The 26,936-nt window shown below is 43.4% G+C and overlaps 1 protein-coding gene and 4 non-coding genes across 23 annotated transcripts in view; 2 read left to right on the top strand and 3 right to left on the bottom strand.

Annotated features, from left to right (window-relative positions):
- The window catches only part of SHF (Src homology 2 domain containing F), an 88,001-nt gene that overhangs the window by 18,440 nt on the left and 42,625 nt on the right, over positions 1–26,936 (bottom strand). For 6 of the 19 annotated variants that reach the window (XM_042988954.1, XM_042988961.1, XM_042988955.1 and 3 more), the window contains 2 exons: positions 26,450–26,644; positions 4,039–4,211 (listed from right to left, as the gene is read on the bottom strand). In XM_042988954.1, coding sequence (XP_042844888.1) covers positions 4,039–4,191 — 153 coding nt within the window. In that variant the 5' untranslated portion in view covers positions 4,192–4,211; positions 26,450–26,644. The other 13 variants (XM_042988950.1, XM_042988951.1, XM_042988965.1 and 10 more) reach the window with 10 other exon arrangements.
- TRNAH-GUG lies at positions 8,187–8,258 on the bottom strand. Its single transcript has one exon. It is a non-coding gene; the product is annotated as a tRNA-His (tRNA).
- Positions 9,720–9,791, bottom strand: TRNAH-GUG. Its single transcript has one exon. It is a non-coding gene; the product is annotated as a tRNA-His (tRNA).
- TRNAH-GUG lies at positions 10,434–10,505 on the top strand. The gene has a single exon. It is a non-coding gene; the product is annotated as a tRNA-His (tRNA).
- Positions 17,633–17,736, top strand: LOC122239821. The gene has a single exon (XR_006219206.1). It is a non-coding gene; the product is annotated as a U6 spliceosomal RNA (small nuclear RNA).

The raw sequence follows: 26,936 nt of genomic DNA, 5'->3' as shown, positions 1-26,936 counted from the left end.
GACATTGCAGAGAGGAAGGCCGGGAACAACTAAGGCCCACGTGCCAATGGATGGTGGTCAGGGAGGAAACTAACTGGTCAATAGTAATAACAAGGCCTAATGCTCCCTCTGCCTCACTGCCACCTCCACCATCACATCACCCAATAGAAGGGGACAAGGAAGGAGCGGAGCCAAAGGACATGTGATGAAAGCACAGCCTTCTTCTGCAGGCTAAGGATCCTGGCCCAGGATGGGCAGTCATGCCCCATGGCAGGAACTAGGGGAAAAATAATTCACATTCCTGAGGCTTCTGCTGTGACCCTGACACATCTATCTTATCCAGGGAATCAGGCAGAATGTCGCTCTCTCCACTGAAAGCCTTGACATTGGAGCCAATAGATTGAGACAGCAACTTTGCTCTCCAATCAAATAAAACTGTGTTCTCTGCTAAGGGATTAAATCCTAGAGCTGAGCTCCCATGGATGTGTGAGGAGGGGACAACAAAGCCAGGGCAGCCCAGAGTCACTGTCATGGAATTTAGAGCTACAGAGCCCTGGGGATGGCTTTCAAGCTATCAAGGAGGGATAAGGCCAAAATGGGGTAAGATAGGGGATGGCTTCTCCACCGAGGGCTTCTGACGCAGAGTGGATGTTCTCTAGAACAGTGAATGCCCAGCTCTCCTTTCATCCCATGCCTGCAGGTCCACTAAAGGCTCTAGCCTCCCTCAGAATGGACCTAGGAAAGGGGAGGCCAGGAGGGGAGAAGTGGGATCCGCTGTTCATCCCCTTCTGGGCAACAAGTTCTAAGCACTGATTGTCCCCATACCTGGGGGGGACAAGGGAAGGAGTGCAGGAGTGGGCCTGCCTGGCTGGACCTCAGTGGTCAGTATACTCGGTGAAGAGCTACATACTGCCTGTTCGGCTTCCTGAGAACAACAGTCCACCTGGCTCCAGTACCATCGGGTAAGGCAAAGGCCAGCTCTTGCTCTATCCACAGGGAGAACCCCCAGCCCTCACCTTCCTGGGGCTTTCAGCACCTGCAAGGATGCTTGGGCTCCCGAAGGAGGAGGAATGGAGCTTTGTGTGGCTTCTGCCCTGGGGGGTGGGGGGGAGGGTCAGAGATCAAAGGGCAGGGAGCTGCTGCTCCTGGAGGGCAGAAAGGCCATAAACTGGTGAAGGGGCTGGGGAGTGGTGTGCGCAAATCCAGTTAGAAAAAACCTAGCTGATTAGGTCCCCGGGCGAGGGGGGTAGGTGGGGGGACTGAGACGAGGAGAGCAGAGCCCGAGATGAAGAGGGTCACTAGTCCTGCGCGGTAACAGGGACAGAAGCAGAGTTTGGGGCGCCCGTCCCAGATTAGTCGGTCGAGAATTTGAACAAAGGTGGGTGAAGGCTCCAAGCCCCCGGGTCAAGGATTCAGATCGTGTCTGCCAGGAACTGTGACACTGAGGGGCCCAGCCCCGGCCAGGCCACCTTTGTCCCTCTTTAAAGCCCCAGACCTCCTACCACCTCTCTTCTCGGCCACCCTCGCCCGGCGCAGCACTCACCCTGTCGCTGCTGGCGGGGGGTCCAGAGATCCGCTCCTCGGGAGGGGGCGCTGGGGGGCCAGGGGTCTCAACCCGAATAAGGCGGTGGGGAGGCGAGCCGTGGCGCGGGGGCGGCGTGGGGCCGGGGACGGCGGGGGTGGCTGGGGCAGCAGCGGAGCTGGACTGCCCCCCAGAGTACGGGTCTTCGAAGTCGCGCTCCCTCTGCAGCCGGTAGGCGGCCAGGATGTCCGGGGGTGGCGCAGGGGGCGCGGCCGGGGAGGGTGCGGGGGGACGGTAGTCCGGCTCCGGGGGCGCCGGCTTGCCCCCACCTCCGCCGCCGCCCCCTCCGCGGAAGCCCAGGTGCTCCCGGAGCCACTTGGCCACTCCGCCACTGCCGCCCCCTCCTGGGCCGGCTCCCGCTCCCCCGGCGCCTCGGCGCGACCCCCCCGGGCCGCTCCCCGAGCTCCCCTGCGCCCGCTGCCCCGGGCCGGAGCCCGCGGGAGGAGCTCCGCTCAGTAACATGGGGCCAACCAGACTAAGCGAGGGGAGCTTGGTGGCCGGGCGGGGGGCGGGGGCCGGAGCGGGGCGGGGGCGGAGCTCCGCCGGGCGGCGGGAGGGGGCGGGGCTCCTCAGTAACAAGGGAGGGGCGGGGTTCCGTTCGCTCTCGGGGTCGACCCCCCACACGCCCCTCGCCAGGGAGGAGAAGAGGGGGTGCGGGTTTCCAGCCGGTGTGGACGCACGAGAAGTAAGTGGGCGACCCCAGGGCAGGGGATGCGAATCCTGGACTGAAGGTGAAACCTCCACGTGTCCCCACACGTGCCCCTGTGGGGGCGCACCTGTCTCCATCTGTTCCCCCTCCCCAGCTCCCAGCTCACGAGCGGCGTCTCACACTCCTGGGGTCCTGGCCCTTGGACGCCTCCCGTCCCTCTCCTCCCTTCCCCCAAGGCCTCCTAACTGGAAAATATCCAGGAGGAGAAGCTAGGGAGGGCGAGAGAAGGGGCTGTTCCATAAGATGTGTCTTTAACAACCGCCTCTCTTCTGTGTACCATGGGAGCCCCACCTACCTCCTCCCATCCGAATGCTCCCACTGCATTGCTTCCCAATCCAGGCAGACACATCTCACATCATAGATAATCAGCTCCCTAGTGACACCCACTTCTCCCGTGTCGTTTCCACACACGCCTTCGTCACATGCAAACAGCTCTCACACAAACGTCTCCCATCCACGGGTGCACCAGCTTGGAGCAGGCCCACTCGGCCCTGACGGCCTCACGCGTACACACGCAGAAATCTCTTCAATCAAATCCCGGGTTTCATTGTCAATCAGATTAGTGACAGAATAGAAACAGACAAGTCAATAAATCAAGTCTAGAAACAGTTCCAATGTTGTCTATCACAAACCCCTTATCCTCTGGAGGCTCGGATGCTCAAGCGATAGGCATTTTTGTTTTAGAAATAAAGCCAGTTTCTGCACAGAAATAATGTAGCCCTGAAGCCAACACCAATATTTGCTTTTGGTTCTGCTGGGAAGGTAGCAGCTTCACCTCATCATCATCCATCTCCCCCCCCCCCCCCCAGCACTGCCTCAGTCTCTCTCTCACCCTTGGGCTTACATCTGCCATGTGAGGGAGCAAAGAGCCACATGAGGCCCCAAAGGGAAGGGGGCTCAAAGGTGGGGTAGTAGAAAAGGATGTGATGGCAAACCTGCGAGTCCCCTCGGAATCCCAGGACCCAGGTCTGGAAATATTTGTTGGCTTTCTGCTTTGTGCATATTCTGGTTGGCATTATAGGACAGTGCTTCTCAAACTTTAATGTGAACGTGAAACACCTAGGGAACTTGATAAACTGCAGTTTCTGATTCTGCAGGTCTAGCTGGGGTGGGGTCCTAGACTGTAGTTTTAACAGGCTCACTGGTTATCCAGATGCTGCTGGTCTCCACACCCCACCCCCAAACATACACACACTTGGCTGTGGGGGACACTGACTAAGGAGTCCAATAGTTGTGGGCTCTAACCAGATTTCTGGGCAAGATACTCAGTGCAACTGATCCTCATTTTCCTTGTATCTGCAAAGGGCATAATTGTGTGAGGATTAGGGAGATGATGGATAATGCACATTCTCTAAAACCTGTAAAAAAATGCTTACAATGGTAGGTGTCACATGAAGGCCCATATGTTTAAAAAGTATGGAGTTAACCTGCTGACAGCTCAGGGGAATGGAATCAATCAAGTTTACACAGAAGATACAGCCTTCTTGGGGGAGGTAGACCTGAGCTGGGTAGGATTTGGACAGATGAAGCAAAAGAGTGAAAGGTCACTCTAAGCTACAAGGTCAGCATGAGCTGAGCAAAGGCGATGGGGTAGGAAGCAGCATAAGAGAGAGGATTCTTGGTGGTGAAGAACGCGAATAAATGCTAGATGAGGAGGGGAGAGGATATGATAAAGGTAGCCTTTAAATGATAATTTTAAAACTACCTTTTGTGCACCTTGCAGTTCCTGTTGTTTTAATTGATCTGTTAATGCACTTTCTTCCCTTACCAGGGTACGGACTCCTGGAAGCAGGCTGTTGAGCACCTCGTGGAAGCCGAGGAACTTGCTATGAACCAAGGATATGGAGGTGAGGTCATCACAGCAAGGCTCTCTGAGACTTGGGTGAGGTTTGCCAGATTCAAAGTCTTGCATTTTAAGCATTACACCATAAAATCAGGAGTCTGTAGGGGAGCAGGGTACTCTCATCATTTAGTGCAGAGCCTGTCATGTGGCAGGAGCTTAACAAATGTTGAAATGAATAAAGATAATTTCTCTTGTTCTTATTTTTATATAGCTATAATTGTGGTATACACAATTTTATGTCCTTATTTTTTTCACTTAACATTGCATAATTTCCCCATTTTTATTATGTAAGCTTTATTTTCTTCCATTTTTAAAAAATAATGTCAAACCTACAGACAAGTTCAAAGAAAGTACAGTGGAAATCTGTGTGCCCTTTCCCTAGATTCACTACTTTTTATCATTTTGCCATATTTACTCTATCCCTTTCTCTTCTTTCCTTAAATGTTTGATGCAATTTGCAAATATCATGACACTTTCGCTCTAAATAATTCAACACTCATTTCCTAAAAATAAAGAATTCTTCTAGAGGGCCATATGAACACATCCACAACAGTGTTGTCTATTATGCAGTCCATATTAAATTTTTCCCATTTTTCCCTCAAAATGTCTTTTACATATATATTTTTGTCCTGATTCAGGATTTAATCAGGACCCCTCCATTGCATTTGTTTGTTAAGTTTCTTTAATCTTTCGAAATCTTGAACAGGTCCCCATTTTATCGTTGCCACTTTGTTTTTCATGACATTGATCATTATGAAGTGTCAGGGCAGTTGTTATGCAGAATGTCCCACATTCTGGATCTTTCCATAGTTTATTAGATTCAGTCCAGACATTTTGGAAAAGACCACTACATAGAGGATGTTGTGTACTTCCCACTGTGTTACACTGGCAGGCCAGTAATGCACATTTGTCCCTTTATTGGTGATACTAGGCTAGATCACTTGGTTAACATGGAGTCCATCAGATCTTTCCTTTGCAATTTAAAGTAAGCTGTGGTGTGATAGCCTAAGATCTTTGATTATTTGCTCCCAATAATGTTTTACCTAGCGGTTTTTACTTCCATTGATGATCTCTGCTTGTATTTGTTATTACACTGAGGATTGCAAAAAATGGTGACTCTAACCCTGTCATTTCTTCTGCATTTATTATCTGGCATTCTTTTGTAAAGAAGAGCTGCTGTTGCTCCTATCTCTGTCTCTTTGTCTCTCTTTTTCTCTCTCTCATCTCCATCATCTCAAAAATTACCTATCTATCTATCTATCTATCTATCTATCTATCCATCCAATGTGATATAATCCATTATCATTATTACTGTTATTACTTTTTTTTAACTTGTTTTATTTTTTATTTATTTTTTTAAATTTACATCCAAATTAGTTAGCATATAGTGCAACAATGATTTCAGGAGTAGATTCCTTAATGCCATTTACTCATTTAGCCCATCCCCCCTCCCACAACCCCTCCAGTAACCCTCAGTTCGTTCTCCATATTTAAGAGTCTCTTATGTTTTGTCCCCCTCCCTGTTTTTATATTATTTTTGTTTCCCTTCCCTTATGTTCATGTGTTTTGTCTCTTAAAGTCCTCATATGAGTGAAGTCATATGATTTTTGTCTTTCTCTGACTAATTTCACTTAGCATAATACCCTCCAGTCCCATCCACGTAGTTGCAAATGGCAAGATTTCATTCTTTTTGATTGCCGAGTAATACTCCATTGTATATATATATATCACATCTTATCCATTCATCCATTGATGGACATTTGGGCTGTCTCCATACTTTGGCTATTGTTGATAGTGCTGCTATAAACATGAGGGTGCATGTGTCCCTTTGAAACAGCACACCTGTATCCCTTGGATAAATGCTTAGTAGTGCAATTGCTGGGTGGTAGGGTAGTTCTATTTTTAGTTTTTTGGAGAACCTCCATACTGTTTTCCAGAATGGCTGCACCAGCTTGCATTCTCACCGTTATTATTCTTTGATGCTCCAATTGTCTCAAATTTGGCCAACAGAAGCTCTTTAAAGAGGCTTCTGTGTCCTTTTGACTTGGTCCCCTCAATATTTAAGCAGTTAACTTGCTTTCTTACAGAAAATATTCTAGACTTACACTTCCCCTTCTGTAGACTTGTAATCAGTCATTTTTTAAAAAGGAACTTCATTCCTTTTAGTTGGAAATGGTATTTAAAAGCTGACTTAATACTTCATATGTGTACTTTTGATACTTTAAAAATGACAATTCAATATATCATCAAATGAACATATTTTAGTTTAGTTCAATATTACCTTATTTGTTAAGCAGTCAGGCTATTTACACTCTCTTCCCTTCTAAATAACCCTGTAATAAACATCTTTATGCACATAACTTTTCCAAGTTTAGGATTATTTCCTTTAGTAAGTTTCCCAGAAATGGAATTATTGGGGCAAAGGTGTACTTTTCTTTTTCTGATTCTTGATAAACATTGCCTAGTTGCTCTCATGGAAGGTTTTTAAAATCAACAATGACTTCTAAGTGTCAAGCCCAATGATTTTATCTTATTCCTCTTTCTCCTTTGCAGCACCTGAATGTGCCGACCTCCATCCCTGAAACCTTCTTCTCCCAAACTTTCCTTAAATGACACTGTTATCATTCTCCTCCTTTCTTTCAGGCTATACCCTCTTCCTCCTTTAACCTCCTAAATTTGTGCCTGTCTCAAGGCCTGGTCCTTAGCCCTCACTTTTCTTAGTGGGTACTGAGTGGGGGGTGTCTTCCCTTCTGTTTGTCTGACCTTGGATGCCCAGTCCTCTCCGGAGCTCTGATCCCTTCTGGGTTTTGTCTTTTAAGACTGGTGCTTGCCTTTTGTCTCCAGCCTTGCCTCAGACCCATCTCTGTACACAACTTGAGAGAACAAACATCTTAGTATGCTTAGATATGCACTCTGTTCTTTGAGATTCTAGATGTAGATGGAGTTTCATTTGGGCCAAGTTTTCTATTTGATATGAAAATAACATGATTTTGTTTTGAAAGAATACAACCTGAGATGCAATGAAGTAAACTGGGCCACTTGCCTCAATTTTGGACTCCATAAGAAACCTCTCTTCAAATATTTATGGAGATGCTGTATGCTTGGAATATACACATAGTAAGATTCAGTTTTACCTTTCATTAACCTGAATTTTTTGACTTTAGTGGTCTGTAATTTAAGTTTGATCCTGATAAGATAGCAGAGAGATGGAAGTGAAGGGTCTCCAAATGGACTACCAAGTCCCTCTTCCCAACTCCAAAACTAGGATACTACCCTTCCCTTCCAACATGCAATCGAAATAGGGCTGCTTCTTAGCAGAGCCCAGGCTACCATCCAAAGGTTTTTATAAACACAATGAGGGATCCCTTTCCCCTATATCTCACCAACCCAGTCAGCCTTCACTTGCCCAGCCAGCATCCAGGACCTGGGGAGAAAAAGGACAGGATCCGTGGTGGATATTCCCTCCTGGTATGTGTACTCTTCTTTGTAAAGGGAGTTTGCCTATCTGCATATTTGTTACCTCAAGTCCTGTCTGACTTCTGGGGGTGAAAGTGAGGAAGGGAAGAGGTCATTTGTGTTATGTAAGAAGCAAAGATGGGGGTTATACTTTTATGCAAATATGCATATATAAATATTTGTTTATACAAGGACTGTCATGGAAATATGAGGGAAACCAATAATTCGTGGGTGAGGTGAAGATAGGGAGACTTACTGTTCATTGGACTTGTGCGCATGTATTCTCTATTTAAACATACAACTCAAGTTTTAAAAATTCATGAAAAGGAAAAAAAATTGGAAGGTCACAAGGGCGCGGTTTTGCTGCTGTAGAGTGATTTAGACACCGATTTCCAATTTTTTCGGGCAGGGAGGGATTCTAACTCATGTGAAACCGTATTCAGAGCATTAAATGAGAATTACTGGAGGTGGTGATTTTAGGGCCGGCTCAGTTTTCGAGGTGGAAAGACCCGGTGATTCACTTCAAGAAAGCGAGTTGTGATCAATATAAAACGTTGTCCACAAAAAGAAAAAAAAACTAAAAGGACAAGCCCCTTGCCGTGCCATTGTTCCCACAATGCCGTGACTCGGATTCGAACCGAGGTTGCTGCGGCCACAACGCAGAGTACTAACCACTATACGATCACGGCGAGCTACCGGGGACCTGTAGGGATCGCCTTCTGATTGTCCTCTTCAACAGTCATAGGCCTTCCCGCTCTGCACGTCACCGAAAGATCCACCTATAGGGCGGAGTTCCAGCGTAACACAGATTCTGGGAATGCGCAGGCGCAGTGCGCTCTCGCCAGTCGCTCTCGCTCTCTCGGGTTTTGTTCCATTAGCCACAGAAAGTGTTGATGTTGGAGTGGGGAATGGTGGGTTCCGTGTGAAAGAGGTGGGCGTTTAGGGGGACCACTTGGGCATCCAGGGACGGGACTGTCCGGAACTCAGTGTCCACACGTTGTGTAACCACCATTCCTAGGATGCCCATCTCCTGTGCCTGGGAGATCTTTGCAGCGACCCCGGATCTGAAGGGGGCGCTCCTAAGGGGTTATAGTCCCTGCTGATTCCCCCAGGAGTGACCCAACGTCGCCGCCGCGGAGGATGTGGACTCCCCCACGCCTGACTGTACACATGTAAGGGACTCAATGAATGCATCTCACCCTGCCTACCCGCTCCCCACCAACTTCCTTGCAGCTTCTGCTACTGCCGCAACGATCCTGACTTCTTCCGCGGTACTCCCGCCGGTACCGGTGGCCACCTCGGTTGTGCCCTAGGCAGCAGCAGGGGCCGGTGCGATTTTTCTTCTTGTCCATCAGTGTTCCCGCCCCACCGCGCCTAGAACCAGGCCGAGTCCACAGTAGGCAGAGGATTTTTGCTAAACTGAGAACGTGCCACTAGTTCTAACAAGAGAATCCAGGGTGACCACCTGTCTGCTCTAATCATCACTCTCACCGCCTGCAGAGTCACCAGAGGGATATTACTAAATACAAGCTGAATCCTTTCACTCCTCCACCCCTCACCCCCATCCACAGACTGTAGGAAATTCGTCCACCTTTTGCAGCCCATCCTTGGCCCTCCCTCAGTATCGCTTCCCATTCCCTAATTACTCGCATTCATTCACTCAACAGGTCCTTTAGAAGTGAGGGTGGAGAAGAGGTAGGATTTATAGAGTAATTGCCATAGTTCCTTTTTGAGACCTCCATCATACCTGTGCACACGAGATTATCCTGGCTGCTCGGAAAATTCCTTTTCTGACTTTAAGAGCTACTTCAAAAATCACCTCCTCTGTGAAGCCTTCTCTTCCTATTATTATCGGGAGTCCTCTTCCAGCGCTGCTATGGAAATTCATATATATGCCTATGACAACACTTATTAGCCTTGTGAGCGCTCTGTGCTTTGTCTCCAGTGAACGGTATAGCGCGTAGCCGCGGTAACAGGAAGCCTATATTCTTCCGAGGTCCAATTTAGCCAGAGCTGGCATGACGTAAACGTCCTTTCCAACTGGCACGAGGGGACTGGGATCCATTTTCGAGAATGTTGTTACAAACTCGAAATAAAAATGGAGGACAGCAATAAAAACCAAATCCCCTGCCGTGCCACTGCTCTCGCAATGCCGTGACTCGGATTCGAACCGAGGTTGCTGCGGCCACAACGCAGAGTACTAACCACTATACGATCACGGCGAGCTACTGGGGACTTGGCCTTCGGTTTCCTCGCCTGAGTTCTTCTCTATTGAAAGCCCCGCCCCCTTGTTACGTCACGGTCTGTACCTGCTGATCTCCAACTTAGCCTCTCGCTGTGAGAACACCGACGCCCTCGTTTCCCTGCTTTTTTGATTTCTGTCCACACTCGCCCGGGGGTCAGACCCCACTGCTTCACCAGTTTGAAGGCTGCGCTCCAAGTTTCCGTCCCTCCACCCCGCCTCGCACCTCGAAGGAAGTTGTGCGGGTGCGTCGGAACTGATATTTCCTTCTTGTGGAATTCTAGAGACAACCCCGTTCCCAGCTGGAGTCCACTCAGCGTGACCGCCAGGGCATGGGGGTGTGAAACGGACCTACCGTTCGGGCGACCCCGGGGCATCACGTCCGTACAGGCTAGACGTGAGCATAACGGCCTCATAGGAGTTCTTTCTTTTACGATCCGTACGCACGACCGGCTGAGACCGGCTGGAGAGTCCTCGGCGCCCCTACTCCGCTTAGGGGTCAGCGCGAGTGCCAGAAGGGCCTAGCACACCGTGGGCGACTTCGGAAGGCCAGGGCGGCCGGCCTTCTAGACTAGAAGATCCATACTTGGAAGCGTGGTTTCTTGTGGCGTTCCGGTAGCGCGCCGTGATCGTATAGTGGTTAGTACTCTGCGTTGTGGCCGCAGCAACCTCGGTTCGAATCCGAGTCACGGCATTGTGGGAACAATGGCACGGCTAGGGCGCCTTTTTAGGTTGGGGAAGCCACATTGTACTCCGTGACTGTACCCCGCTGCTCCTTAATATTAGGTTAGGGCCGAAATTGAAGTTCTGGGACTTTACTTCCTCTTTCTAATTCTAGAAGTGCTAGCGAATCGGCCCACTCTCCATCTTGCCCGCTGTGTGTTTTAGGACGTTCTGTGGGGGTACTTTCTCTTTCCTCATTTGGCCTCTGTTAATGGTCAGATCGTGAGTGAAGAATGAGCCTCTCCAGCTCCTCTCAGGGGACCTGAGGGTGGCAACGCAAGTCAGGAATCATTTCTGGAAGAGTTGGACATTTCGGTGGGGTGCTCCCTTTACTCACAATCCATCAGCAAAGACTCACTGAACAGCATGTAAAAAGCAAGACAATGCTGCATGCTCCAATTTCCCTGGGTCTTCCTGCTCCCAGTTCCCTAAATTTGATGAGTTTTAAAGCTACAAAACAGGACAACTAAGACCATGAGAGAATAGAATGGTGGAAGGTGAACCTGAGAACTTGCTTTCTCTTCCATCTTGAGGTCTTTTCTAGGCATCAGAACCAGGAAAGGGGTAGAGGCTGTAAGAACTCTCTAGTCACACATTCCAGCTCCAGCTGTTTCTGTTTTGGGGATGGATTTATTTTCTGTAGGCTTCCAGTGTCCACCCTAAGTCACTTAATTTCTTTCTTTTCCTTCTGATAGACTCCATAGTAGCTGACACTCTTTCTTTAGGCTATTCCTAACACTGTTTAAAGTTAGCATAGCTTAATAATTAATCCTGTGACACCTGGAAGCAGGCTGCCTAGGGTTTGAACCTGACTCTTGCATTAATTAGCTGGGTGACTTTAGGTAAGCCACATATTGTCTCTGTGCCTCAGTTTTCTCATTTGTAAAATGGGAATAAAAGCAGGCTTATGAGAATTAAATGAGATAATACTTGTAAAGCAACAGCCTGCCACTCATCAAGCCCTATTTAAGTTTTACTTAAATAAACTAGTAATAAAATTAACTCCTTAAAAATGGACACAGTGACACTTAAGCATCTGAATGTTTCAAAGTAGACATTCCCCTTTCTCCAACCAGCTGCCCCAAATATTTTTGGAACTGTTGTTTGGGGATAACTTTCAGGGCTGATTTATAAGCCATGTAAGTAAATCCATCTCAATATTTATAATCACATTTTATTTTGAAATGTTTTTTGACTGCTTTTCAAATTCACCTTCAAAGAAAAAGATGTCACCACTGAGTTTTAAAGGTGCAATAAGCTTCAACAGCAATTCCAAAAATGTTTTAGGCAAGATCCCTGCAAAATATTTTCTGCAAAAGATCCCTGCAAAAAATTTTTGAATATTTTCTGATTCAAAATTCAGAATCTTGGTTCACAACCCAAAACCACTAGATTGGAATCTTCATTTTAATAAGATCCTCCCCAGGTGATTCATCTGCACATTCAAGTTTGAGAAGTGCTGCTGTTGCCTAGAACCACTTGGCTGGAATGGAGGCCTTCATTGTTCACCTTGTCAGTATTTGGGGTGACTAGACCCCTGCCAGAGTCTACTGGGCCTCATCCAGGGGAGTAACATTAAGGTTTTGAGGATGAAAAGATGGTGGTCTGGGAGGGAGTCACCAAGAGGCCCATATTGAGGGATGGCTTGGGAAGAGGCAGCACCCCTGGACTTCCACTAGGAGGTGCTACGCCCCAGGAAGTGGATGTGGAATGCTGAGGCTGGGAAAGAGTCTAGAAGACACCACTTTGGACTTAACCCCCAATAGGGAGCCCATTCCTCAGGGATTCTCTGGATATTTGGGACTCAAGTTTCATTTGTTCATTCATTCTTCATTCATTCAGTAAACTAGCATCTTTTATCTCTAAAAGAAAGATATATACCTTTGGGGAGCTCCAAAGGTATATACTGATACTCTTGACCCAAAATACTTTAGTTTTCCAGCCAAGAGAAAGCCCAGAAACAAAAACCAGAAAACAGTACAAGAAATGGTAGAATGAAGAGGCATTTCTTGCTGCAGTGGAACAAAACTTTTCCAAGGGAAAGCTGACATAAACTTTCACCATAATTGTAAAATATTTGAAGTTTATTTTTAGCACTTCCAGCCCCCTCACTCTGACACCCTTCCACCTCTTTGTGTTATTCTTATCTCATTTATTCTCAGTCATTAGAGCAACAATATTTATTGAGGGCCTATGTGCCAGACACTGTTCTAGGTTCTGGGGTTATAGTAATGAATAAGACAGATGTGTTGTTCTCATAGAACTATAGTCTAGTGCAGACATCAGAAAAGAAAGCTGAACAAAAAATAAATAGGAGAATTTGAGCCAATGGAAGTAATGTGATACAGATAATGTGATACTGTTCCCTGCCTATTGTCCACCCTTCTATTCCCTCAGTTCCTTTGTCTGTACAGAGTATGATGACTGATAATAGTAAGTGTTGCATTTTAAAAGGGATCAAAATTTATACTGAAGAGTAACCCTGAGTGGCCCAGATGTGGCATAAAGAGCCTTCAGATTGGAGGCGGTCTTGTGTGGACAGGGTGAGGAGGAGTCCATGGTGATCTGCATGGACCCACAATAAAATCCAATACATCCAAGTGGATGCTAAGGGCCAATGAACAAAACCAGATGAACCCTCTGGTAGGCCAAGAACTTATCAAAGGCCCCAGGAAAACAAAGCATCTACCCAAAAATTTAAGACAGTTCTTTTGAAAGAATAAAAAGCACTGACGTGATAATTTCAGGAGAGAGGGGGAAAAAAAAAACCCTGACTGAACTTTGTTAGGAAATAACTAACTGTAAGTATTTAAATTTTTTTCAATTACATATGACTCATCATAATCTTTTCCCTGCTTAAGACCTTGGGAGGTTTAATCTAGCCCTGCTTGTGCACTAAGTCAGTCCCCTGGATTAAAGATGCAACCCTCAGGGAAAGAAAGGGAGAGAGACCCTGAATTAAGATCATAGTTGTCACCTAGTGGAACATATTCAAATAAAAAATAAATTCAGTAAGAAAAAGAGATAAAGTTGCATTGCTTGTATTCTTGAGTTTTTAACTGAGTGGTGCACCTAATACACAATGCCAAGTGACCAGCACAGAAGTTGGCACACAGTAAGTGCTCAGTATGCTTAGTTGGTCTCTTGTTTCTAGGTTCTTCTATTTCCTCAAAAAGAAACCCATGGGTAGATCCAGCAGGACGAGTCCTGTCATGAGGCCTGAATCTCATTCCTGAGGAAGAATGCAGGAGCTGCCTCTCAGAAGCAAAGGTTTAAATCAGTGGTTTCCAAACATTATTCTAGAACTCATAAACAGGGATGAAGTTTTCATCATGGAATAAGAGAAAATAAGGTCAATGTGGTAAGCTTTTCGAAAGGCTGAATGTATTTAATTTAAAAGACTGTCTTCTAGGCTGAGATTATGTCCTTCATATTTTTGAGGTGTTAAAGTGGCTTTGCTTTTATTACCTGATGGAGAACTGATAATTTTTTAAGTCTTTGCTTGGAAAATTAAAAATTGGCAAGCCTATGTTGATCTCCAAAATTATTTTTGCAATTTTACAAATGAGTAAAATCTAAAAGTACAAAGCTCATTACAGAGCAAAGCATTAGGCCGAGAAGAAATGGTCTTCAGTTTATAGGGAGTCTGCAGAGAAATGCTCAGAGGGAGGTGTCCCTGTTCTGTCAGTCAGTAGTACAAGCCAACACCCATCCACCTACACAACAAACAGTGGGTCCTAGTATGATCTATGCTAGGCATTGAGATTTAAATGTAAATAAGAGTCATTATTACTCTGAGATTATAATTTCAGTCCAGGGTTAATCAAAAGGGGGAAGAAACAATTACAATTATGTTAGAAGTATATATGAACCGCATTACAGCTTAGATCACTCATTCCCCCAGGATATGATATTTGAGCTGGGTTCCAAGGCATGTATAGTAATTTTCCTGACAGAAAGGAGGGAAGGTATTCTAGGCAGAGACAAAGGCAGAAACAAAGGCAAGGAAGCATGAACATACAGGTAGCACTGGGAAAGACAAGTCAGAGCTGTGACATAAGATACAGAAGGGAGGGTAAGGGTGGAGCCAAATTGTGATGATTCTGTTGCTCCTTGTTGAGTCAGGCCTTTTCCCTGGAGGTCAGTGGTTCCTGGCATTTTGTGGTAACTTCCTATTTGGGGGATTCTCTTAAAACTATAGGCTTGTTCTCCAAATGACGTACCTATCACAAAAATGTCAGGAATACACCAATTTCCTGAAGGACACTTATAGACTTTGTTATAGGCATTGGGGGACCATTTTTGTGTCCATTTTTAAGCAGAAGAGGAACATAATCACATCTGTATTTTAGAAAGGTGAGGTGTAAATGGGTGATTATTGACAAAGTCTTAATTCAAAGGAGAGACAGAAGAGAATTTCAGCTTCCTGGTCTGGTTTTTGAGGTTGGGGCTTGGAGACTAATCTGGGGGTGAAGGAAGGACTCTTCCCTCACACTCTTCCTTCCCATAGGTGTATGATCAGAGGGCAGTGAGCTCAAAGGTTCTTTAGCCCAGAGGTAAGGGGATGGACATGATGGATGAAGGAAATGGATGTGAGGTTGAGAGGAACCTCCAATATCAAGTGTGGAATACTTTTGGGGTTGTGGAAGTCAAAATAGTATGAAAATAGATGTATCTGTGTTACCCTAATATCATTGTTAGTATTGAGAATCTGACATGAATGACAGAATATCCAAATTTCAAATGTAATTTTAAGTTAAAAGGGAGAGACACACGTAAAAGTTGCAAAAAACTGACTCAACTCTTTTCCCAATTTCTCCTAAATTTCAGGGTCAAAATACTTCTGCATCATGACTACCTTTTGGTTCACTGGCCTCATCCTGAGTCTGGATGACTTTCTTACCATATCATCAAAACTGCTAAGAACTCCTTTCCTCCTTAAATCTCTTTAGATTAAATGCTCCAAGAAAACTTGTGGTTTTAAAATATGTTCACAAATTTTTTTGATACTCCTCCCAGAAGTAGGGCTTCATTTCTTTCCCTGGAGTGAGGGCTAGACTTAGTGACATCTTCAAATGAATACAGTAGAGGTGATAGTGTGCCATTTCTGAGAAGAGGTCATAAAGTGCATTGTGGCTTCCTGTTTGCTCTCTCTCTTGGATCTGTTGGGGAGGAATAATTTACAACGTCCTTCTAGCTAGACTAAGAATCAAATTGACATGAGACAGATAACAGTAGAAAATCAAATTTAATAGCGTATGCACAGGGAATCCACATAGACCTGGAAATTCCAAAGACAGTGAGGTAACATGATGCTTATATGAGCTAAGGGGAAGGATAGGAATCTGAGGATACAAAGGGGAGAAAGACTATTAGCAGGGAGATGAAAGGAGATGTTTGGGAAAAAAAGGTTACCCTATGATGTAGATAAGTTCCTTAGGTAAAGAGGAATCTGTTAATAGCTCTCTTCCTAGTACAAGCAGGCAGTTGAGGGGGACGTAAAGAGCTTTTCCTGAATCTACTGGATTTTGATTGTTTTTAGCTCAAAATATGTTCACGTCAAAGTGGTCTATATTGGGGCAGCCAGCCCTTGGCACCTACAGATCACTACCTCCAGAGGAAGCCAGCTACTGTGTCATGAGGACACTCAAGTAACCCTATGGAGAAACCCATGAGTTGAGGAACTGAGGGTTCCTGCTAACAACAAAATGAGATCTTTAAGTGATAGCTATGTGAGTGAGCCATCTTGGAAGCAGTTCCTCCAGCACCAGTATCAAACCTCCAGATGACTGTACCCTGGCTGACATCTTGACTTGAAATTTTATGAGAAACTCTGAACCTAAACCACTCAGCTAAGTCACTTCCAAATTCCTGAATTAAGAAACTGAGATAATCAATGTTCATCATCTTAAGCTGTTAAAATTTCAGGTAATTAGTTACACTGTGATAGATAATTAATGCAGAGTTTATTACCTAGAAATGGGGCATTGCCATAACATAAAAACCCAAATATGAAAGTGGCTTTGGAACTGGGCAGACATTAGAAGAACTTTGAGGAAAGTGTTAGGGAAAGTCTGAATGGTTGTTTTGTTTTTTGGGTTTTTTTTTTTTTTTTTTTTTTGCCCTCATTATGGTAAGTGTACTCTTTAATCCCCATCACCTATTTCATCAATCTCTCCCGCCTACTTCCTTTCTGGTAACCATCAGTTTGTTCTTTATAGTTGAGTCAGTTTTTGGTTTGCCTCTCTCTCTCTCTCTTTTTTTTCTTTGCTTGTTTTGTTTCTTAAATTCCACGAGTGAAATCATACTGTATTTGTCTTTCTCTGACTGACTTATTTTGTGCCACATTATACTTTCTAGCTCCATCCATGTTGTTGCAAATGGCAAGATTTCATTCTGTTTTATGGCTGAATAATATTCCATCACACACACACACACACACACACACAGACACACACACACACCACATCTTCTTTATCCATTTATCTATCGATGCACACTTGGCTGTTTTTGTAGTTTGGCTATTGTAAGTAATGCTGCAATAAACAGGGGTGCATGTATCACTTTGAGTCAGTGTTTTTGTATTTTGGGGATAAATACCGAGTAGTGTGATTACTAGATTGTAGGGTAGTTCTATTTTTCATATTTTCAAGAACCTCCATAATGTCTTCCACAGTGGCTGCACCAGTTTGTATTCCCACAAATCATGCACAGAGTTCCTTTTTCTCTACATCCTTACCAACCTTTCTTGTTTCTTGTGAGTTTTTTTTCTTTTTTTTTTCCCATTCTGACAGGTGTTAGGTGATATCTCATTGTAGTTTTGATTTGCATTTCCCTGTTGATGAATGATGTTGAGCATTGTTTTATGTGTCTGTTGGCCATATGTATGTCTTCTTTGGAGAAATATCTGTTCATGTCTTCTGCCCATTTAATCAGATTATTGGACATTGAGTTGTATCAGTTCTTTATATATTTTGGATACCAATCTTTTATTGGATATGTCATTTGCAAATATCTTCTCCCACTCATTAGGGTGATTTTTAGTTTTGTTGTTTCCTTCACTCTTCAGAAACTTTATTTTGATGTAGTCCCAAGAACGTGCTCATTTTGGCAGCACATATACTAAAATTGGAACAATACAGAGATTAGTACGACCCCTGTGCAAGGATGACAAATTGATATAGTCCCAATAGTTTATTTTTGCTTTTATTTCCCTTGCCTCAGGAGACTTATCTAGAAAAATGTTGCTATAGCCAATGTCAGAGAAATTACTACCTGTGCTCTTTTCAAGGGTTTTTATGGTTTAAGGTCTCACATTTAGGTCCTTAATCCATTTGGACTTTATTTTTGTGTATGATGTAAGAAAGTGGTCCAGTTTCTTTTTTGCATGTAGCTGCCCAGCTTTCTCTAGCACCATTTGTTGAGGAGACTTTCTTTTTCCCATTGTATATTCATTCCTCCTTTGTCAAAGATTAATTGTGTAATTGTGATTTATTTCTGGTTTTCTATTTTATTCTATTGATCTATGTATCTGTTTTTGTGCTGGTACCATACTGTTTTAATTACTACCATTTTGTAATATAATTTGAAGTCTGGAATTGTGATAACCTCCAAGTTTTGTTTTTCTTTTTCAAGATTGCTTTGGCTATTTGAAGCCTTTTGTAGTTCCATACAAATTTTAGGATTGTTTGTTCTAGTTTTGTGAAGAATGCTGTTGGTATTTTGATAGGCATTGCATTAAATTTGTAGATTGCTTTGGGTAGTATAGACATTTTAACAATATTTGTCCTTCCATCCCATGAGCATGGAATGTCTTTCCATTTCTTTGCATCATCTTGAGTTTCTTTCATCAGTGTTTTATAGTTTTTAGATTATAGGTCTTTCACCTCTGGTTAAGTTTATTCCTAGATATTTTATTGTTTTGGCACAATTATAAATGGGATTGTTTTCTGAGTTTCACTTTCTGCTGCTTCATTATTAATGTATAGGAATGCAACAGATTTCTGTACATTGATTTTGTATCCTACAATGTTACTGAATTCATTTATCACTTCTAGTAGCTTTTGTGGAGTCTTTAGGGTTTTCCATATATAGTATCATTTCACCTGGAAATAGGGAGTGTTTTACTTCTTCCTTACCAATTTGGATGCCTTTTATTTCTTTATGTTTGATTGCTGTGGCTAGGGTTTCCAGTACTGTATTGAATAAAAGTGGTTAGAGTGGACATCCTTGTCTTTTTCCTGGACTTAGGAGAAAAGCTCTCTGTTTTTCACCATTGAGTATAATGTTAGCTATGGATTTTTAATAGAAGGCCTTTATTTTGTTGAGGTATGTTTGCTCTAGACCTAATTTGCAGAGGGTTTTTTTTTTTAAATCATGAATAGATGTTGTACTAAAGTCTGAATAGTCTAGAAGAAGCTGCCTCTTTTCTGTTCTTCAAATTTCATACAAGTGCCTCTCATTTGTGGAATCTGATATGGAAAATGGCTGTAAAGGGATTCTAAGAAATATTTTCTAGTCTTCTTAACTCTTGGGGAAGCAAAGAAGTACAGAAGCACAGTTGAGTTGCCAGTAGACAGGCTGGTGCAGTTCATTATTTCAGGTACTCAGTATTCATACGTACCATTTTACTAAAATTTAGTTTCCATCCTATATGGAAGAGTACAGGAAGGGAAAAAAGGAGGAGAAGAAAGAAACTAACAAATGTAAATATATACAGGATAAACCAAGGAAAAAATATGCCTAGCTACTAAGACCTTTTTTTCTTAATTGGTAATCAAGACAGTAATTGATGTTTGTTTATTTAATTTTTTTAGTAGTTGGTATTTATAATCTCCTTCTTCCCCTGCCCAAATCACATGCCCTATGCCCTCAGCCAGTACTTCAACTACTGATTCTTTATCTGATAACTCAAACCTTTACTCTCAGGTGTGTGAACTATTTGTGGTCCTGACTGAACTATATTGCTAAAGTCTTCCCTTAACTTTTACTGTGGGACATAAAAATATTAAGGGACACCATATCCAGAATAAATGTTAAATTCACTGAGGAATTGCTGCCCCATCCATGATGGGACAACATAATCAATCTGTCCCAGGTGATTGGCTAGTGTCCCTGAAGAATGATGCCATACTATAGATTTAGCATTGGTCTTTGATCTTGGTAGATTCAGCAATCACCACCAGCAGAGGCCAGATTAACCTTGGTAAGAAGAAGTTCCTGTTGCAGAGCCTATGCAAAACTTCCACCCCTGCTATCATGGCCACTTTGTTTATGAGTCCATTGAACAAGTGATGGGGTAGTTGATGAAATAGACTGAAAGATACCAAGTCTCCTGCCATTGGTTGCCATTGATTCCCATTGGCTAAATTCAGCTCAGTTCCAAATACCATCATATTGGGGGTTAGGGCTTCAACTCCAAATACCAACACTTCCCTCAAAGAACTTCCCCTCTAGAGAAAGGGAACAAAGGCCCTAGCTCTAACACATACTTGCTTCACATCCCACCATGAGGGCCCCACTCTCAGACCTCATCTAACCTAACCCATGCTTAACTTAAGGCCAAGTGAGGGAAAGTGCCAGTGGGGGATGGGGGTAGGTGGATACAGGAGGAGAGAAGCAAGTATAAGGAGCATTTTACCTAACAGAGGGGAACTGGGAGTAGATGGTATCTGAGAAGATACAGAAAGTTCTTGTGTAGAACACATTGGTGCTGAGACATCAGTGGGTCATCTAAGTGGAAATAACCTTCAGGTTTTGGGGAAGACAGGAGTGTGGAAGGAAACTTCTTAAGGTCAGGGTTAGAGAGAGGAACTGGATGTCCTCTCCATGAAGTGGGAGGTGTAATAGGCTGTGAGTTCACTGAGGGCCTGAGTGCACAGCCAGCGGAGCAGAGTCCTTATGCCATGGCCAGCAGGCAACTGCATGTGACTTGATGATTTGGATTATCTACAATCAGTGTAGTTGTGGTTAGCAGGAAGATCTTAAAGGTCCATTTTGCTCTACAAATCTATATAATTCTACAAGATAATCTGTTTGAAATCCCCAGATAACAGCTATTTTATGACTTTGGCTGACGCCAAGGAATTGAAATGGAATTGAGTAAGAGAGGAACAGGAGGGCCTCCAACTACTCCTTTTTGGTACTTTGATTTCTTCAGTCATTCTCTTGGAAGCAGGATAATTTCTAGGTCTGTTCTCTTAGCTGATAGCAAGATAATATAACCACTCAACATTAGCTCAGCCTAATTAAATCAGGAGGAGATTAAAATCTCCTGATTTTTAATCCTCCTGATTAAAAAGTTGGAGTTTTCAGTCTCTTGGCTCTCTGCCTTTCCTCTTAATATAACTCCTTCATTTAAACAAATTTTCAGCATTTTCTCCAGAGGTGGCTAAATGACTTCAGCACTGCATTAACACTGGCAGACCCAACGTTAGAGCTTAAGAAGGGGTTAACCACATAGAAAGATTTCAGGAGTGCCAGGATGATCCTGATGTTCAAAGGTATCTAGCTCCTTTCCTTACAGCATGATTTCTTCTGTCTTCATTATTTTAAATTTTTTTTCCTTTTTTTTTTTTAAATTGAAGCTTAGTTGATACACAGGGCTAGTTTCAGGTGTACAACATAGTGATTTGACAGCTGTATGTGTTATGCTATGTTCACCATAAGTGTACCTCCAACCTGTCACCATACAGCACTATTACAATATCATTGACTATATTCCTTAATCTGTACCCTTCATCCCTGTGACTTATTCATTCCACAACTGGAAGACTGTACCTTCCACTCCCCTTCACCCATTTTACCCATCCCTCCCATCCCCTCCCCTCTAGCAACCATCAGTTTGTACTCTGTATTTATGGGTCTGTTTCTGTTTTGTTTGTTCATTTGTTTTGTTTTTGTATATTCCACATATAAGTGAAATCATATGGTATTTGTCTTTCTCTGAGTTATTTCCCTTCACATAATATCCTCTAGGTCCATCCATGTTATTGAAAATGGCAAGATCTCATTCTTTTTTATGGTTGAGTAATAATCCTCTGTGTGTGTGTGTGTGTGTGTGTGTGTGTGTGTGTGTGTGTGTGTGTATAACACATCTTCTTTACCCATTCATCTATTGATGGACACTTGGGCTACTTCCATATCGTGGCTATTGTAAATAATACTGCAGTAAACATAGGGGTGCATGTATCCCTTTGAATTAGTGTTTTTTTGTATTCTTTGGGTAAATACCTCATAGCGGAATTACTGGATCATATGGTATTTCCCTTTTTAATTTTTTGAGAAAAATCCATACTGTTTTCCATAGTGGATGCACCAATTGCATTCCCACCAACAATGCATGAGCATTCCTTTTTCTCCACATCTTCATCAACACTTGTTCTCTCTTGTCTTTTTTATTTTAGCCATTCTGACAGGTGTGAGGTGATATCTCATTGTGGTCTGATTTGCATTTCCCTGATGATTAGTCATGTTAAGCATCTTTTCATGTGTTTGTTGGCCATCTATATATCTTCTTTGGAAAGGTATTCAGGTCCTCTCCCCATTTTGTATTTGGAATTTTTTTTATTTTTTATTTTTGGTGTTGAGTTGTTCTTCATTATTCACTATCCAACAAGTATCTATCAAGTGCCTTCTGTGTAACAGCCCTAGGAAGCAGTATGCATTTGAGTTATGAGTGATGGGTGTTTTGGTTGGTTTGTGTGTTTCACCTAGATTACTGGGCTGTGATAGAAGCTTTAGACAGATGGCTGAGGACACCACAGAAGAGAATGGAATCTTTCTGAAGGTGAGACAGGAGCAGGAAGGCCTTCTGTGTGTTAATCTAATCTGTAGACAGTTTAAACAACTATAAAAAAGTTTGAAATTGAACTTCTAGAAATAAAAATACAACATCTGGAATGGAAAATACCTGAATGGGATTAATAGCAGCTTAGACATTGCAGAAGAAAAGATTAGTAAATTTGAAGCCATAGCAATAGAACTACCCAACATAAAACACAGAAAGGGGAAAAAGACTGAGAGAGAGAGAGAGAGAGAGAGAGAATACTATTAGTGATCTGTGGGACATCATCAAATGGCCTAAAATACATATAACTGGAGTCCTAGAAGAGAGGATAGATGGGGAAACAAAAAATATTTGAAGATACACTATTTTTAAAATTATATGTTAAAGTATCTTTCGTTAAACTTCATTTTATGGTTCATAGAAACACCGTTGATTTTTGTATTTTGTCTTTGCCTGTTCTTGCGTAAATCATTCCCACCACCAATTTATGAGAATTACAGTTGCTCTGAAAACTCATTAGTACTTGGTATCGTCCTTGGCTCTCCTGTAAACAGCTCTCTCAAACAGAACCAGTCACTTCTTCACTACCAAATCTAGCATCTTCTCATTTGTCATGCTGCCTGATTATATACATCACTGAATATCATTGACCTCTCCTCCTTCTTACAGATTATCTCTCTTTTTCACTTTTCCTCCTAGCTCTCCAACTGATTCTACTGTCTGTTTTTCTTCTGGCTGTCCTATCAGAGCAACTGTTCTGACTTACTGGGAGAATGGTGGTAAGCCTGGCAGGGTTGGGTGGGGATAGCAAGGTAGGTGGGTGGGTGTAATCTGGACAAGTTACCAGGGAGGAGGTCTGGAAGAATGTCTCCAGCCTGACTATGTTACATGTCAATGCAAATCCTAAGTGAAGAATTTTAGGCAGCCCATCCTTGGTAGGAGCTCCTTCCCCGCCTCCATTTTTTTTTTTTTTTCATTAGGGCCTGAGTCTGCTATCTGCAGCTGAAGGAGCTAGAGCTTTTGTGTCCTCAAATTCCTACTGAAATCATGAAAAGAATGTATAAACAAGGGCAAATTGCATCAGCACAGGAAGTCAGTGATCAGCATTAACTTTATACTAGAAACCAGGAGAAACTTTTGCTAATGACAGAACGTAGGGCTTGGCTTGAAAAGGCCCCTGGAGATAGAGTCATGATTCTCCCCAGTGAAAGAGAGCACCTTATCTGGGAAAGACTTTACTGCCTGTCAGAACCAGTGCTACCTCTAACTCAGAGAGGTAAGAGTTCTATAAGGAAGAAGTTGAGGGTGGGTTGAAGGGCCATTTGGATATTTCACCTCATAGGTCTTGACTGTCTTTGTGGATCTTTGGCGTTAGATCTCCACCATTAGTGTGAAGAAGATCTGATGTTTTCTGTTGTCTGAAATGGGCACATGAAACAGATGTGGGTGCTCTGTGGAGAAAGAGTTCTCTTCTAAGGTAATACATCCATCACAACTCAGCAGTTAAGCACCTGACCATGTTCTGATTTAGGTTCCCTTCTCATTATACCCGGGCTGATGGCTCTCAGAACTGGTCATCCCCAGGTTCATGGAGTCTCTTCCTTCAATGTAAGATTGCTGGCCTCCATCTGATAGAGCTTTCTTTTGCCTTCTGTGATTTTCCAGCTCCTATTTAGCTTTCCACTGTGGCTTATGGATAACCTTTTTGCTTCTTAGACTCAGTCATTTTTACTTTAAGCTAGAGCAGGAAAGAATCAACCCGGCCACAATGTCAACAGTCACTAGAGATGGATTTTCTGAAAGTTGTCCTAAGCTTTCCACCCTAACTGCTAAATGCAAATACCCCAGACCCTGGGAGTTTCCATAGCTTTGTCTGTCTTAGTTGGGAGTTTCCACATCCTATGGATAAGGCCATTGAGAAAATGCACAAACACCTTTGCTGCTAAGCCTGACCTGTAGTGACCACTAATGCTCTATTTAGCTAACACTACCTATCATCTTTACCCTACTCTCTTCTCACTTTGTCAGTTGAAGCTGCGGGCAGTAGGCACGTGAGAGGATTATTGTTAGTCCGTATCTGAAAAGCCCCCCATACACATACCTGGAGAAGTTATCAGAGGGTACATACTTCACAGCAAGTTATGGCCAAGCTATTATGTTCCACATTTATCAGATAGATTTTTTCTCAATTCAGCTTCCAGATATAACACAGTTACTAACCCTCAAATTGTACCATTATGTAAAGAGCTTGATAGTATTAGATCCCAAGCCAAACAGGATACCAAGACAGTGAACTCACATGCTTCTATGTACTGCTTCTCAGTTGGTTTAAAAGGTGTGAGAGTTTGTTTTTTCTTTCCTTTGCAATGCCCCTTATGGCTTTCTTGTTTTTTAATCTTAATGTTTTGCAACAGAGGTCTGGTTTCAATTTGATATTCTAGGATCAGGTTGTTAATGGATTTTGCTAAAGTGATTGTTCCTTTTTTTATTTTTAAAATTTTTTTTAAAGTTTATTTATTGAGAGAGAGAGAGAGAGACAGAGAGAGACAGAGAGAGACATAGAAAGAGAGAGTCAGGCTCTGTGCTGTCAGTGCAGAGCCCAACGTGGGGCTGAAACTCACAAACCTCAAGATCATGAACCTGAGCTGAAATCAAGAGTTGCATGCTTAACTGACTGAGCTACCCAGGCACCCCTAAAGTGATTGTTCTGTTAAAAAAAATTTTTTTATGTCTTTATTTTATTTTAAGGGAGAGACAGAATGCCAAGTGGGGGGAGGGGGCAGAGAGAGAGGGAGACACAATCCGAAGCAGGCTTCAGGCTGTCAGCATAGAGCCCAACTCGGGGGCTTGTACTCATGTATCCTAAGGTCATGACCTGAGTTGAAGTCCGCGCCCACGCCCAGCCCACTGGGCCGGCCACCCAGGCGCCCCCTAAAGTGACTGTTCTTAACTGATTTCTCGTGGTACCCACTGAACGTTCCCAGGAAATGGTAGAATGTGCTTACGAAGTGATGACAGAAATCATTTCTAGGCATGTGGCTTATATTTATTTTTAGACTAGTGCGCCCCTCTAATTTTGCAGTGGCTTTACTGAACTGGCATTTGACCGAGTATAATTTTAAATCAGCTTCACCTAGTGTATCAGTTTGGGTCCCAATAGGAAACAGATGGAATACTTAAATTCAGATCATTACAGGAGGGTTGATTTGCAAAGAGACCATTACAAAGATGTGTGCAAGATGTGGTGGAGCCACAAGAAAGGATAGTGCAAGAACCTGTAAGCGGTGAACTCTTGCTATTCCTAGGCCTGAAGGGACAAGATGTAAGAGAAGTGAGGAGGAAAGCCAGATAAAGAGCTCCTCAATACACTGACTTCAGTCTTTTCATATACTCTGATCTCCTTCTGGGTCACCCAACTAGTTGGTTGACCAACTAGTTGGGTAGAACCCAACTAGCGGAGCTAAAGGGCATAGGAGCCCATTGACAGAGTCAACAGGGTCAGGCTCCTAGGGTATAGAGGAAGGTGGAGAGTGGGCCTGGAGAAGCAAACCAAAGGTACCTGACACACACAAGAAGTCTAGGACTAAAATTAAATCAATTCCTTGACACAATTTGTGAATGATGTTCCGGAGATAATGATGCCCTTTTAGGTATACTGACGCCTCTAAACAATCCTTTTTACTTACACTTTCTCTATGAAGCATGGAAAGGCAAAAGAGCTCTTGAGATCCTAAAGCAGCCTCTTGAATTGATTCAGTTACATGGTGATAAAGATGGTTTTTTCTTCTCTCAGATTATCTATATCTGAGAGATAATATACACTCTTCTCAGTCCAACAGGGTTGGACTCCCTGCAAAAGGGAAATGAGGAGGAAGGGGAGGAGGAGGGAAGAGGGAAAAGAAGGGCTATGTATAGGAAGAGGGAACATCTCGGATGGGAGAGACAGCAGTGGAGAAAGAGTCATGGAAATCTGTGAACCAAAACCCCTGAGCATTTGAGCTTAGTGACTGCCCCACCCAGCCCTGGCCAAGCATTTCTGACTCAGCATAATGGCCAATTGGGGCCTTCTTGCTGGGCTCACCTTCTTTGAAATTTCCAAGAGTTTGAGAATTCGAGTTTTTACTTACATGACTTTAGTGTGCTGAGGATACTTAGGAATGGCAGAGACGGGTAAGTCTGGAGGCCAGGTGAGATGCAGCATGGGATGATTATTGAGGGCTCAGATTCGGAAGCCAGGCTGCCTGAGTTTACATTCTGTCTGCTCCTTATAGCTTCCATGACCTTGGGAGAGTTATTTAACTTCTGTATTCTAGTTTCCACATCTGCAAAATGGAAAAGATAACAGTAATCACCTCAAGAATTCTTGGGAGTACTTACTACTTGTAAAGTTCCTACAAAGAGCCCCACATATAGAAAGCACACTGTAAATGTTAAATCACATTTGAATAGCTCTACTTGCTGGGCATCTTCTCTCAGGCCCTGCCCACCAGAGATTCTTGAGGGTGGCGGTGTTTTCCTTCTAGTCTGTCAGTGCACATCTGATTGACTGCTCAGGATTATGGGTTTGTGTAGTTTTTAAGGAGGAATGGTCAAAGCTGCCTTTCAGAATAGGCC

The sequence above is a fragment of the Panthera tigris genome, chromosome B3 (assembly GCF_018350195.1).
Source record: "Panthera tigris isolate Pti1 chromosome B3, P.tigris_Pti1_mat1.1, whole genome shotgun sequence".
Taxonomy (NCBI): Eukaryota; Metazoa; Chordata; class Mammalia; order Carnivora; family Felidae; genus Panthera; species Panthera tigris.
Note: the sequence above shows the minus strand (reverse complement) of the source record. Positions and strands in the feature narration are given on the sequence as shown.